This window comes from Gadus morhua, chromosome 18, assembly GCF_902167405.1.
Source record: "Gadus morhua chromosome 18, gadMor3.0, whole genome shotgun sequence".
Taxonomy (NCBI): Eukaryota; Metazoa; Chordata; class Actinopteri; order Gadiformes; family Gadidae; genus Gadus; species Gadus morhua.
In genome coordinates, this window is record NC_044065.1 from 8,122,731 (window position 1) to 8,136,742 (window position 14,012).

The window sequence follows — 14,012 nt, forward strand, 5'->3', positions numbered from 1 at the left end:
GTCTCTTCAGAGGAGGAATACAAATAGAACCTGCTTGGTTATTTTCTTTTCTTTAAGTTATTTTAACACTCTTAAGAACCACGTGTCAGCAGTTACACAGACACACACAACCCGTCACACACACACAACCCGTCACACACACACACACACACACACACACACACACACACACACACACACACACACACACACACACACACACACACACACACAGGCGCATATGCATACACACACATACAAGCACCCACCGACGCACATACACATCTAACTGCAGCAGCAGAGGTAGGCATATGACTATGTCCACCTCTCACCTCTAAAAAGTACAGACCTACACTATTTTTACACACACGCACACGCCCACGCACACAGAGGGGAGAGAGAGGCATGCCCATTGCCCACACGTGGGTTGGCAAACTTGGCAGTGTTTTGCGTCATCCATTTCACAATAAAAGACCCCCCCCCCCCCCCCGCCTCTCTGAAAGCAAGGAGTCAGAGACAGACGATGAATAATTCTCCTCTCCCACACCGTGACGTCATCACTCTGGCTGCACTTCAATGGCAACCACAGCCTTTCAAACACACACACACACACCTCTGTACGCACACGCACAAACACACGCTCACTCAGTTAACCTTCAGTGGTCCTCCAATTCCAGACTGGAAGATCAGTGGGTAGAAAAAATTAAATCAATGCAGGATTGTACAGTCATCCGATCCACACAGTCACACAACACCACTACAGCTGTATAAGCTGCTGAGAACGATGTTCATGAACAGCTCTATTCTGAGCCCAGATGTATTCTATATGTCGTGTACTCTGTCATACGCAATAGTCTTTATTACAGAATAGAAGACTATATTTTTGTCCTCCTGTTCTATTGTGTTCTCCTATCCTATTCACTGTGTCCCCCTGTCCCACAAACCGTGTTCCCCCTGTCCCACTCACTGTGTCCCCTGTCCTACTCCCAGTCCCACTCGCTGTCCCCCTGTCCCACTCGCTTTGTCCCCCTGTCCCACTCGCTGTGTCCCCCTGTCCCACTCGCTGGGTTCCCGTGTCCCACTCGCTGGGTTCCCCGTGTCCCACTCGCTGTGTCCCCGTGTCCCACTCGCTGTGTCCCCCTGTCCCACTCACTGTGTCCCCCTGTCCCAGGACCCTTTGCGGCGCTGTACGAGGACGTGAGCGTGGTGCACCCCTCCCTGCTGGCCTGCGAGGCTCCCCTGGAGGCCCAGCAGGTGCGGGAGCTGCTGAAGAGGATGGGCGTCCACGAGCTGGAGCCCCAGCAGCTGCTGGAGAAGCACATCTACCCGGCGCTGCGCGACAACTCCTGGAAGGTACCCCTCTGATCACGTTGTGTGGGCGCCCTAACCAACTCTCTTGTGTGTATTAGTGTGTACTCTAACCAACTCTCTAGTGTGTGTGTGTGTGTGTGTGTGACTGTACTATGATGGCGTTGTGTGTGCACCCTAACCAACTTTCTTGTTGTTCTTTGAGTGTCTGTGTTTACTCTGATGGCGTTGTGTGTGCACCCTAACCAACTCGTGTGTGTGTGTGTGTGTGTGTGTGTGTGTGTGTGTGTGTGTGTGTGTGAACCCCCATCAGGCCAAGCCAGAGGCGGTGGTGGTGAGCTACCTGGTGTTCATCAAGCAGCACAGCGCCGCCTCCAGCTGGCCCCTCCTGGACACCGCAGTACCCGTCCAGACCAGCAGGGGGCTGCTCTGCCCCCAGCTCCACCGGGTGCACTTCTCCTCCGAGTACAACAACGTGGACCTCACCAAGATACTGCCTGGTGAGAATGTACACACACACACTCGCTCCCCTCACACCCACGCACACACATTTAGTCGAAGAAACACACAATCCTCATGCATGCATGATGAATCGCATACATTCACACACATGCACATAATTGCGTGCCCACACACACACAACCGCGTGCGCACACATGCATATTTGTGTGATCAAACTCACATTTTGGCATATTGGCAAAAAGTGGAAGGATTTGAATAATCCTGGTTTTGAATTGACCCAGAGTTCACTCATGCTTCAGGAGATTTTGTGATCTTCAACCCCGTTTCTGTGTGTGTGTGTGTGTGTGTGTGTGTGTGTGTGTGTGTGTGTGTGTGTGTGTGTGTGTGTGTGTGTGTGTGTGTGTGTGTGTGTGTGTGTGTGTGTGTGTGTGTGTGTGTGTGTGTGTTCTGTGGGCAATGCCTCCATTGTTGGGAGTAAAGCCAGCATGAAATGTTAGCTTGTGTGGAACACAGCTGTAGGGGAGCCTGTGCTGTCATGCGTGTGCGTGTTTGTGTGTGTCTGTGCCCGCGCGCGTACACCCACACCCACCCGTTACGTAAGAGGCAGAGCCCTGGCCGTCGTGTTACAGACCACTTGAGCCCTACTTGTGTTTTCTGCCTTTTGCTTTATTAGCTGCTCATTTTATTATCCAACTGCAAATCTCTAAACACACACACACACACACACACACACACACACACACACACACACACACACACACACACACACACACACACACACACACACACACACCATGTACAGCCTGAACTTCACTCACCTGTCCGCCTCACCTGTCCCATCGCCCCCACCCCTTTCCACCCACTTGGTCCAACCCGAACCAAAGGCTGTGATTGGCTGCTGCTGAGCCCCTGCTACGTGGGGACCGACGGAGACGTCGAGGGGTGGAGAGAATTCTTCTCCGCCCTGGGGGTCCGGGACAACCTCATCATCCGCAAGGAGAGACGCACCCTCTCCCCCTCCGAACTGGTGAGCCTGTGTGTGTGTGTGTGTGTGTGTGTGTGTGTGTGTGTGTGTGCGCGTGTGTCATCATTTGGCCTAAGCGTGTGTGACATTGTGTGTGGGCTATTTTTAATGAACCCATGGTATTTAGCAGCTGAATGCAACAGGATTTTTTGCAAATGCTGCATATCCGAAAAAGAGCGAACTTTGACTTTATAACCTTCAAACAGTCCTTCTCGGGACAGGAGGCCCAAAGTCCACAGCATACTGGTAGCCATTGCTGAGCAGGAGGCCTCTTACCCCTATTTCCTTCCATGGCGTGTCACCCTGAATAATAGTAGTTATAATAACAGTAAACTAAATAGATATAGTAAACTGAGCCCTGTATATAGCATTAGCAATTTGAAACCCCCCCTACCCAACCCCTTGAATGAGGGTTTTATTCAAGTTGTTTTTTTCAAAGAGAGTTTAGAGCACGGTTTAATGAAGTAGGAACAGGCTGAACAGATGCAGCCTTTGAAACACATTTCAACGACGGCACGCTACCGAGCAGCTGCCTTCTACCAGGCACTCCCGTGCGCTCGGCTGCAGCCCGGCCGCGGCGAGTCAGGCAGCGGTAATCCATGGCAGATTAAAGGATGAAGGTCCCCCAGAAAGTGTGGAGTCCCAGCTAAAGCCAGAGACACGTAGAGGGCTTTCAAGAGGAGCGGGGAGCGGCCCGGTGACTGATGCGACGCGACCGCCCCGACCGGGCTGTGAACACTCAGCAGCCCGCTGGGTTTAGCGTCCGCTCACAGAGGGAGCGTTCAGCCGGTGCCCGTATTGCCTTCAAGCAACTGCATTACCGTCTGACTCTGCACTGCTCACACACTCATACACACTTAAACACACGGCTCTTTCAAAGAGTTATTTATATTACTCAGCTTTGTTGGGTACCCCAGTCTAATTGGTGAGTTATGGTGTTCTACGGTCTTGTATTTCTGAATTGCACACGCACATCGCGGCTATGAATAACAGACTGTTGTCATGGGCGTTTTTTTTTCAATTGATCAATTTTGGTTTATTTTATGTTCTGTCAAATCTTTGATTTCTTTAGGTTTGTGTGTGTGTGCACTAAGTATGAGATTTATCACCATCTTCCCCTACCTGTTGTACTCAACAGCACTACTATTGTACCCAAGTACAGCAGTTCCAGTATTAACAGATACCATTATAACACCCCATAGTGCACTACATTATGTATGGCTTTGCCAACCTTGACCGCTGTCCTCATTGTGATGCTTCATTCTCCGTGTCCCCCAGGCCGCCAGCCCCTGGGCTGTGGGGAGCGACTCCTGGCCCACAGCTGAGGGGGGCTACGTCATGGACGACTACCCCTGCCAGGAGTTCCACTCCCTGGCCACGGCTGAGCTGCCCGACAGGCAGCTGGTGGAGCAGAGACGAGCGCTGCTGGAGATGGTGGAGGACAACTGGGATAAGGGGTGAGGAGGGCGCCTCGGAACACGGACAGCGCACGCTCGCGCGCACGCACACACAAACACACACACACACACACACATGTACACACGTACACACGTACACACACACACACACACACACACACACACACACACACACACACACACACACACACACACACACACACGTACACACACACACGTACGTACACACACGTACGTACACACACACACGCACACACACGTACACGTTTACACACACACACACACACACACGTACACACACACACACACACACTTACACACACACACACACACTCGTACACACACACACACACACACGCATGCACGAAGACACACACAGGTACAGACACACACACACACTCTCTCAAACACACACACACACACTTAAACCCACACACTTCAACACACACATAATCTCTTCTGCCACTTTGGTTACAGAGTTAAAGTAAGAGTTAGTAGTAAATACTGTCACTAGAAGCTGAGGGCCCTTAGACTCAATAGGGTTAGTGTATACTGTCACTGGAGGCTGTGGCTCATGATACACTCAGAGTGAGGGATGTCCTCAGGGATGACAACAAATATTCTAAGCCTTTGTTTGGGTGTCAACCGCTGTGGCCTTGAATTCACTCCAGGGATTACCCTGGGATTTAGCTGCTCATAGTTCACTCCGACCCTGTGCGTGCGTGCGTGCGCGCGTGCGTGCGCGTATGGTCGATTAATTCAGGTGAAATAGGTCAGTCTGTACCTTACTGCTCAAAGCAAATACCTTTTCATCTGCTTCAATTGGTTAATGAATAAATGGGCTTGCCGTTTTGAAGTAGCTTTTCCTTATTATGGCTGCCTCTGATGTTTCTGAATGAGTCTATATATTTTTTTCTATTCTAGAACAGCTGCATCTCGCTCGCTGTGTCTCTAGCTCTGTAGTTTCGCTTTTTTAAATCCAGTTATTTTGAAATTGCCACTATCGCTATGCAACTCTTTTAATAAAAAGATTCTCGTGGTTGCAATTACTAATGGATCGAAGGGTCGCTGCCAAACAAAAACTGATTTAAGACACCTTCACACTCGCACACGCCTAAAATATAGTCTTCACAATTCACGCGCACACAAACGCACAGGCACACACTAGATGTGATCCAAATCTAGCTTTCTTTCGTCTCGCACCACAGCACTAGAATGTCATTCAACCCTGATGAATAGCGTGTGATGGTTGGCTCTTCTTCAAAGTGCAGACTGGCTCCGGCGAGTTACTAGACGCCTCCAGTCTCTCTGTTCCCTGGCGGGAATGTGGGTCATTTAGTTCTGACTCTGTTCCCCAGTCCTCCAAAGGCAATATAGGTTTCAAAAGGGCCCCCATCTGATATCCTTGAGCAGGCAAGTGTGGACTCTGCTGTCTGACGCTGGGTTGTAGTCGTATTATCAAGGCCTTTTGATGATCAATTCATTAAAGGAGGTTTGGGTGTTAATCTAGGTTTGTCGATGTAAAAGGCAGTCTTCTCCAAACGGGGTCTCCCAATTTATATACACTTGGCTTTGCTTTATTATTGGTTTCTTCCTTCAAGGGTGGGCAATTTGGAGAAACCGGCCAGAATGAGCTAGATTTTGAGATTGTCTGATGGAAAAAAATCCCACCATTCCCTTCAAGCCGCCCTCCAAAGCCACTCCCCAGCAAAACGTGACTAGCTCGCTAGCTTTAGCAATATGTCTGCCCAGCCTTGTGGAAGACTCTGGTCATGCGCAATGAGTGCAGAGGCAGTGTGCTTGCAGGTAGCCGGGGCTGCAGGTAGGGCTTATTACAGGCCTGCCAGGGCCACGGATACCGGGTGTCTTCCCCCTTCACGAAAGAGCATTTGATGTTGTCATGCAAAGAGAATTTTAACAAAAAAAAGCTTCTTAAATACAACACCTGCCCTATCATTAACGTGAAGCCTATTTTGATGGTTCACATAAGATCACAGCCTACCGAACACAAGCAGTAGTGGTCAAATTGTCCACATTTCCTTAACCTTTATTCATGCAGCTTTGTCTCATTGATATTGAGAGGCCGGGTGCTAGCATCCGACGCACAGGTAGTACCGAAGCAGAGCCGACGTCATGCAGAGCCTGCAAGTCCGTGCGTCACATTAACCGCGTCTCCTTCCTGTCCACAGCGACCGCTACTCCCAGTACATCACCGCGCAGGTCGTCGACGCCGACGGCCAGCCCGCCAAAACCACCAAGTCCTCCTTCTTCCACTTCCTGTCCCGGCTGCCCTGGGTCCCGGCCTACCGGATGCTGGAGGGCGGGGAGCGGCAGGTCCAGTACCTCGTCCCCGACGCCGTGTACCTGGCGTCCCCCGAGGTGCACGGCCTGCTGGGCGTGCACGTCTGCTACGTGGAAAAGACCCCCAGCGAGCTGAGTCGCAAGCTGGGTAAGGATGTCGCCCCAGACGCCCGTCCATCCGGTATCCTGGGGGTGTTATGAGGAGGGCGTAAGGTGAAGGACGCGGCGGGGAGCGTCTTAGGCCCAATCCCATTTCTACCCCATACCCCTCCCCCTTGTTTTGAAGGGGGAGGGGGAAGGGGAAGGGGAAGGGGGAAGGGGTAGAAATGGGATTGGGCCTTAGACGTTGTTTGTGTTTTGGGTGTTGGAGTTGAACTGGTCTCTGCTACGTCTGGCAGGCGAGCTCCAGTCAAACAGAGGACATGTAAACCCTGCTGATCATCCTACCAGCAGGACAATCAGTCTGATTTGTCTTTGTTTATTATTAATTATAATATAACAGGTTATTACTAGAGTGGTTTTAGAGTATTTAGAGTAGAAAACATGAACTGACACTCTCAACCGGCGGGTCGAGCATTGGGGACGGCCCCTTCTTCATCTTTGGAAAGAAACCTGTGAATGAATTAATGATTTAATGTTAAATCACTCATTTAATTGGTTGTTATTACTTTGAGCTGAGCCCCAACTGTAGCAGCTTTTTGTTTGCTCAATGCTTTAAACGGGACATAAAGGATCAGCACAGGCAATCATTGGTAAATGACATGTTCGGGTTGTGAGTCAATAACCAGCGACCAGTGCGTCCTGAGGCTAGACCAGGGGAGAAGCAGCGCTCTGAGAGAGGGCAGAGCGTCCTCGCCTCTCATCCTCCTGTCTGTGGCTCCTCCTCCTCCTCCTCAGGGATGAAGCACAGCGTCTCGGTGGAGGAGATGATCTCCTACCTCAAGACCTGGAGCTCCCGGCCGGAGGAGACGGAGGCGGAGGGCCGGCCGGGGCCAAAGTTCACCAGCACGGTGCAGCACGTCTTCAACGTGTACTCCTACCTGCAGAAGAACTGCTCCCAGGGGGCCCTGAAGGAGCTGTTCGAGCACTCGCCCGCCGTCTACGTGGAGCACGACAGGTCAGTGGGCGGGGCCGGGGCCCTTCTGCACATTGTACTGTTTAGAGGGGATGTAGATGACCACCAGGTTTGAGTGGGATTAGCCGCTACAAGCCGTTTTGAATAGCTCACCTTTAACGCCGTTACATTGAGCAGGGGATTTTACCCTTGCCCCGCAGTAAGTTAGGATGTCATTAAGTAGCAGGTAGGGGTTAACGATAGGGAATCTTGCTCAGTGATGCTTGCCTGTATGGTCGCACCCATGACTCTTTTTCAATGCCAATTCTGGGTATTGGTTTTGGATAAAAGGCTGAATACATTAAGAAGAAAGTAAAGTTAAGAAAGTATAAAAAACATTATATTATCTATCTTACAGCTGATTAGCAGCTTTGATTTTGCGATGCAAGAAAAGTTTTGTGAGGATTAAATGCAACCAAAATAGGCTGAAAGATGGTAGCGTGCAGTTGTCTGTTATCTGCGGACATCAGGTTTGAACCAAGACCCTTTCGCCGTGGGGTCACCCTAACCACTCTGTTGGGCCCAGCAGTAATTTAGAGCAGACCTTCTGTGGGGAGATGGCAAAGAGCCTGGGCCTGAAATCACAAACAGCCTTGTTTCCTGTTTCATTAGAGAGGTTCTCCTGAAGAAATTCATTCCCGCTAGTGACTGAAGCGTTCTATAAGTGGATTTCTACAGGGCCAATCACAATGTGTTGCTTTGAAACCGCAACAGAAACCTTTCTTAACCGACTTGTACAACTGGCTGAGTTTGTGTTCGCTTTGATGAGCCAATGACGTGATGTAATTACAATCCCCGACTCCAACATCACGGATTGGTTTAAACAAATCTGAGGTCTCACTCTAGATGTGAATCTAAAGCCTGACTCTAGATATGAATCTGAAGTCTCACTAGATGTGAATTTAAAGTTTTACGTCCGGATATGAATCCAAAGCCTGACTCTAGATATGAATCTAAAGCCTGACTCCAGATATGAATCTAAAGCCTGACTCTAGATATGAATCTAAAGTCTGACTCCAGATATGAATCTAAAGCCTGACTCTAGATATGAATCTAAAGCCTGACTCTAGATATGAATCTAAAGCCTGACTCTAGATATGAATCTAAAGCCTGACTCTAGATATGAATAGAAAGTCTGACTCTAGATTTGAGGCAAAGTCTGACTCTAGATATGAATCCAACCTTCTGACTCTAGATGTGAATCCAAAGTCTGACTCTCGATATGAATCTAAAGTCTGACTGCTGAGACTACCACAGCCCCTTCCAGCCTAAATGTAACCCTAACCCTAACCCCATAACGCCTCGTGGTTTCCCCCCCCCCCCCCCCCAGGCGTGAAGACGGCTGGACCTCGGGGGTCTTCTACCACCTGAAGGAGGTGTGCTGGAGCGACCCCACCCAAATGTTCAGGCGCTACAAACAGCTGGTGCGCGCCCCCGACAGCCCCCTGCCGGAGCCCCGGCAGCTGGCCCCCTTCTACTCCACCCTCGAGGGCATGCGGGAGCTCTTCACCAGGGTAACCACCGGGGGCGCCGTTGGGCCTCCTCCCCTCTTCCTCTCTCGTCTCTTTGGCCTCACTCTTATGCTACTTATCGCGCTGTGTCTCGAGACGGAAGCGGACGGAGCTGCTTTACGTCCTCAAACACAAAGGCACGGCAAGAAGCGTTGTTCAATTCTGGCCGTCTTCCGTCTTTCGCCTCGTTTGGCCGCAGTAGATGACTGAGCTGTTGGCCGTGTGCATGTGTCAGCAGGCTAGGATAAGGACTTTATGCACGGTTAGCTAGCTCGTAAGGAACATGTATAAAAACTGCTTTTTTGTTCGCCTGAGGGAAAGTTTGTCATGCTTACCAACGGGAGTGACACCGGCATAAAACTTAATTTGTTCATTTACTCAAGGTTGGCATCTGATTTAAATGTAAATTATAACAATTATTCACAGACGAAAGTTGACGGCATACTCGGTTGACCCTAGTCCGTGTTTACTCCACTCAGAGGAAGCAGAGACCTGACGTGTGTGTGTGTGTGTGTGTGTGTGTGTGTGTGTGTGTGTGTGTGTGTGTGTGTGTGTGTGTGTGTGTGTGTGTGTGTGTGTGTGTGTGTGTGTGTGTGTGTGTGTGTGTGGTTATGCTCCCTGTGTGTGTGTATGTGCTCCCTGTGTGTGTGTGCTCCCTGTGCGCGTGTTTGTGCACCCTGTGTGTGTGTGTGTGCTCCCTGTGTGTATTTCCTCTGTGTGTGTGTGTGTATGTGCTCCCTGTGTGTGTGTGCTCCCTGTGCGTGTGTTTGCGTGTTTGTGCACCCTGTGTGTGTGTGTGTGTGTGTGTGCTCCCTGTGTGTGTTTCCTGTGTGTGTGTGTGTGTGTGTGTGTGTGTGTGCTTCCCCCCTGTAGCAGCTGAACGTGGAGCCCAGTCCCACCATGTTCCAGTACGTGGGTCTTCTGGAGCTGGTGTGTGCCTCCTGCCCCATGCCCACGGCGGAGGTTCTGCAGGACGTGTCGGTCATCTACGCCCGCCTAGGTGAGTGGAGGGACGGGGAGATTAAAGCCATGTCTACGGGCCTTCTGGAGCTCAGAGCTCCACAAATGGGACGTTTTTAAACGTATGATCGATCTGACGTTACAAAAGTACCTTCTAACCCGCCATCTTGGTGCTTCTTCCCCAAAAACGTCTTTGCCAAACACCGGTATAAATACCGATATTGCAGTGATCAACCATGACTTCATGTACTTGATGTACTCCTTCATGATCATGTACATGTTCATTTTATTGTATATATTTTATATTTCTATGTATTTAATTCGTATTACGGTGTTGACCTTAGCCTTGGCACAATAATTTCATTATCAAAAACTAACCTGTGTTTAACGGAAATAACAATGATATTAACCTAGAATATGAGGATTTTCATTATGTTCTTCCATTTCATTGGTTTAATATATGTTCATGTTGCCCTACATCTAATAAATATGAGATTATCTGACCCACATTTGGGGAGAGATAGTAGTAGTTCCTCTTTCATCTTCTAAACGGACTAAAAAGTGCATGGCTAGCCTGTAGTTCTCCCAGACTGTATTTATGGCGTTTCTCTCACTGTGTTTCCCTCCACAGCTAAGAAGTGTAAGACCACAATGTCACCAGAGCAGGACTACATGGATCATGGTCAACCCAGGACCATTAGCAGCTACTGCTCCACCCTCAAGGGTGAGGCCCGCCCCCCCACTCACAGACCCATGGCTGTCATTGGCTCGATCTAACACGCCAATCTACAGCCTCAATCCTCAATCCAATCGATTATTATTGACCATCATTTAATTGATTGTAATGATGTTAAAAAATGAATTAAAATGCGCTTTTTTGTAAACCAGTGCACTATGATAACCCCCAAGTTTATCTTTCACTATATATCATTATATAATATGTAGTATATATAAAGTCTTCAAATTTGTATTATATCAAATTAAATCAGTTAAATGTGTATACCACTACCTGCGAAGTCCAATGGACCCCATTGAAGAGGGACAGAAGGAGGGCGTGTGTATGATGGGCGTGTCGTTGTGTTCCAGGGATGGTGTTGGACAAGAAGGTGTTCCCCACCAAGGCCAAGAACTGGGTGACCCTGGCCCGCCGGCCCATGGTCGCGGACGACCGGGAGCTGGAGAAGATCTTCAAACCCCATCCCGGGGTGTGTCTGCTCAACCTGCCCCCTCCCGACAAGAAGCACGGGGCACTACCCAGGGGCAAGCCCAGAGACCACCGCGGTACGTAGACCTCGGGTTTAGCCCCGCTTTGAGACCGGATGCATGGATCTTTCTTTAACCCAGGCAAGTCGTAAGTAGGGCTGCTCGATTATGGAAGAAATCTGAGCAGATTATTTTGGTCATTATTGAATTCCCAATTAAAAGGGGCTGGGATATGAAGTTAGTAAGGTCGTACTGCTCCTCGTCGGACTCAAAAGCATCGACACGACAAGAGCAGTCGAGCCCTGTGTCGTAGTACGGGATCAACCGCACGCGGTATCGACTTTTCCTGTCTGCTTGTCGTGTTGGATCAGCCACGGGTCTAGGAGTGGGGGGGGGGTAGCGGGGGGGTGTCCCTTCCCTTCCCCTTGAGGGTGCAGCAGTAGCAGTGATTGGTCCTGGGTCTGCTGCTTGTCGTGCGTCACCTCAAACACAACGTCATCTCAAACAAAGACATGGGCACCGCCCGTGCTAACCCCACCTCCACACCCCCCCCCCCCCCCCCCCCCCCCCCCCACACACCCAACCAATCCCTCCCCAGGTCCGGCCTTCCAGGAGGAGGACCGCGACCTCTTCCTGGAGATCTGCGGCGTGCGGCGTCTGTCGGACTGCGTGCGCTCGGAGCCGCAGACGGAGAACCTGCGGGCGTGCCCGGCGGTGCAGGCGCTGGTGCGCGCCGTGGTGCCCTACGTGCAGCGCTTCCTGTGCGCCCACGAGGAGCTGGCGGCCGTCTACCGCGAGCTGCAGGACGCCGGCGTGGCCCAGACGCTCCGGAACCTCCAGTACAGACAGGTCAGCCCCCCCCCTCCCCCCCCATGCCGGGTCAGCGCCCGTAGGACGAGCCCAGTTCACACCACAGGAGTTCTGGATGGATGGATAGAGGATAGCTGGAGTGATAGAGTGATATTTATATATATATATAGATCAATTAGGTTGAGTGATATGAAAATATTACATATTGATAGATGGATATATTAGAAAGAGATTGATGGATATTTTAGATAGATAGATAGGTATAGATATATTCAATGTATGTAGGGAGTGATATAGGTGTATTAGATGGACATAGTGATGGATGGATGGATGGATATAGATATTTAACAATTATTTGCCAAAGGAGGAGTGAATGGTGGGGAATAGCCCCCTGAGACCGCTATTCTCCACTATTCACGGAGCCTGAGGTGAATAATTGTTTTAGTATATACCCCACGTGAACTCTCCAAAAATAAACAAGATACCATTCTTTGCCGGGATTTTATTTATTTTTTATTAGCGTGACTAGACTGTCACGCGCACTCCCATTTAGAAAACAACATCCCGAGTTTGAGATCTCAATTATGGGATATTGCCCAATATCCCGAGATAGCGAACCAATCAAATCGCGCCACCTTAGGCGGTTCACGTGTAGCATATACTAATGTGATATAGATATATTAGATAGACGCTTTATTCATCCTGGAATTCAGGGTGTCACAGCCGCTCACATCCAAACCTTTAACCAATAGTTGAATCCAATATTAAAGTAAGTGACAATAGAACAAAACACAGCCCTGCAGACGACGGGCTGTGTGATGATTTGTGACACAGGAGGGGACAGCAAGTGGTCCAGTTTGAGTCCAACCCCCCCACCCCACCCCACCCCACAAAGCCCCCTTAAAAGTGTGTGTGTTCTGGCGTCCCCCGGCCGGTAGTACCTGTGACGTGCTCGCCTCGTGACCCCCTAATCCGAGCGAGCGGTGGCGGCGCCGTCTGTGCCCTCCTTCAGGTGGGGAAGCTGTACATCCGCTACCAGCTGTCGGTGGGAGGCGGTGGGGACCCCCTGGACCCCGACCAGGAGCAGCCGCTGCTGGAGATCCAGGACGTGGTGTGTCTGCTGAGGGACGACAAGGAGCTGTACATCCAGAAGGACCATCTGACCGCACACATGGACATCTGCAGGTGTGTGTGTGTGTGTGTGTGTGTGTGTGTGTGTGTGTGTGTGTGTGTGTGTGTGTGTGTGTGTGTGTGTGTGTGTGTGTGTGTGTGTGTGTGTGTGTGTGTGTGTGTGTGTGTGTGTGCGTGCATCAATTTCCCGACCTGGTGTTTATTCTAATTCCTGGGAGGTCGGCCCCCCTGTCAACACCCCTTCAGTTAGCTTCCAGTCATCGGAGGACAGGTGTGTCGCATCGACGCTTCATAGGACAGGTGTACCCTGTCACTGTATCGGCCAATCAGAGGCTATGCATTCCATCGTCTGCGCACCCATAGATGAAGCCATCTTATTAACACCGTTCTACAAAAGGTGTTTGGCTTTAAAAACAACGTTCCTGAAACAAATTCCTCCTCCCCTGAAAGCTTTTAAATATGAAATCTGGAGTATTGGAGTAGGAATTTCGGGCCGATTAAATGTTTGGAATCAAGACAATTCTGTCATCAATTACGCCATTTGTTTGTTTGCGTGCCCTTCATTATAACGCTCATAGCATGCGCGTGTGCAGGCGTGTGTGTGCGAGGGCTGTGTATAGCCGGGTCGTAGCGCCGGGCCGTGGTGTAACGGCGTGTGCTTGCGTTGTGTTTCCAGGGAGCTGGTGAAGCTGTTCTGCGTGGAGACGGCCCACAGGAAGGAGCTCATCGACTTCCTCAGTGGCTTGATGACCTCACTGGACGTAAGCGATCAGTGTGTCCTCTGCCTCTCC

General features: G+C 50.3%; 1 protein-coding gene across 4 annotated transcripts in view; it reads left to right on the forward strand.

The window, feature by feature from the left end:
- The window catches only part of wu:fj29h11 (protein NO VEIN), a 45,795-nt gene that overhangs the window by 24,859 nt on the left and 6,924 nt on the right, over positions 1 to 14,012 (forward strand). For all 4 annotated transcript variants that reach the window (XM_030340358.1, XM_030340359.1, XM_030340360.1 and 1 more), the window contains 13 exons: positions 1,151 to 1,332; positions 1,601 to 1,787; positions 2,634 to 2,776; positions 4,052 to 4,230; positions 6,381 to 6,640; positions 7,390 to 7,609; positions 8,937 to 9,120; positions 9,991 to 10,117; positions 10,709 to 10,801; positions 11,164 to 11,358; positions 11,879 to 12,129; positions 13,103 to 13,275; positions 13,898 to 13,982. In XM_030340358.1, coding sequence (XP_030196218.1) covers positions 1,151 to 1,332; positions 1,601 to 1,787; positions 2,634 to 2,776; positions 4,052 to 4,230; positions 6,381 to 6,640; positions 7,390 to 7,609; positions 8,937 to 9,120; positions 9,991 to 10,117; positions 10,709 to 10,801; positions 11,164 to 11,358; positions 11,879 to 12,129; positions 13,103 to 13,275; positions 13,898 to 13,982 — 2,279 coding nt within the window. The remainder of the gene's footprint in view (positions 1 to 1,150; positions 1,333 to 1,600; positions 1,788 to 2,633; positions 2,777 to 4,051; positions 4,231 to 6,380; positions 6,641 to 7,389; positions 7,610 to 8,936; positions 9,121 to 9,990; positions 10,118 to 10,708; positions 10,802 to 11,163; positions 11,359 to 11,878; positions 12,130 to 13,102; positions 13,276 to 13,897; positions 13,983 to 14,012) is intronic.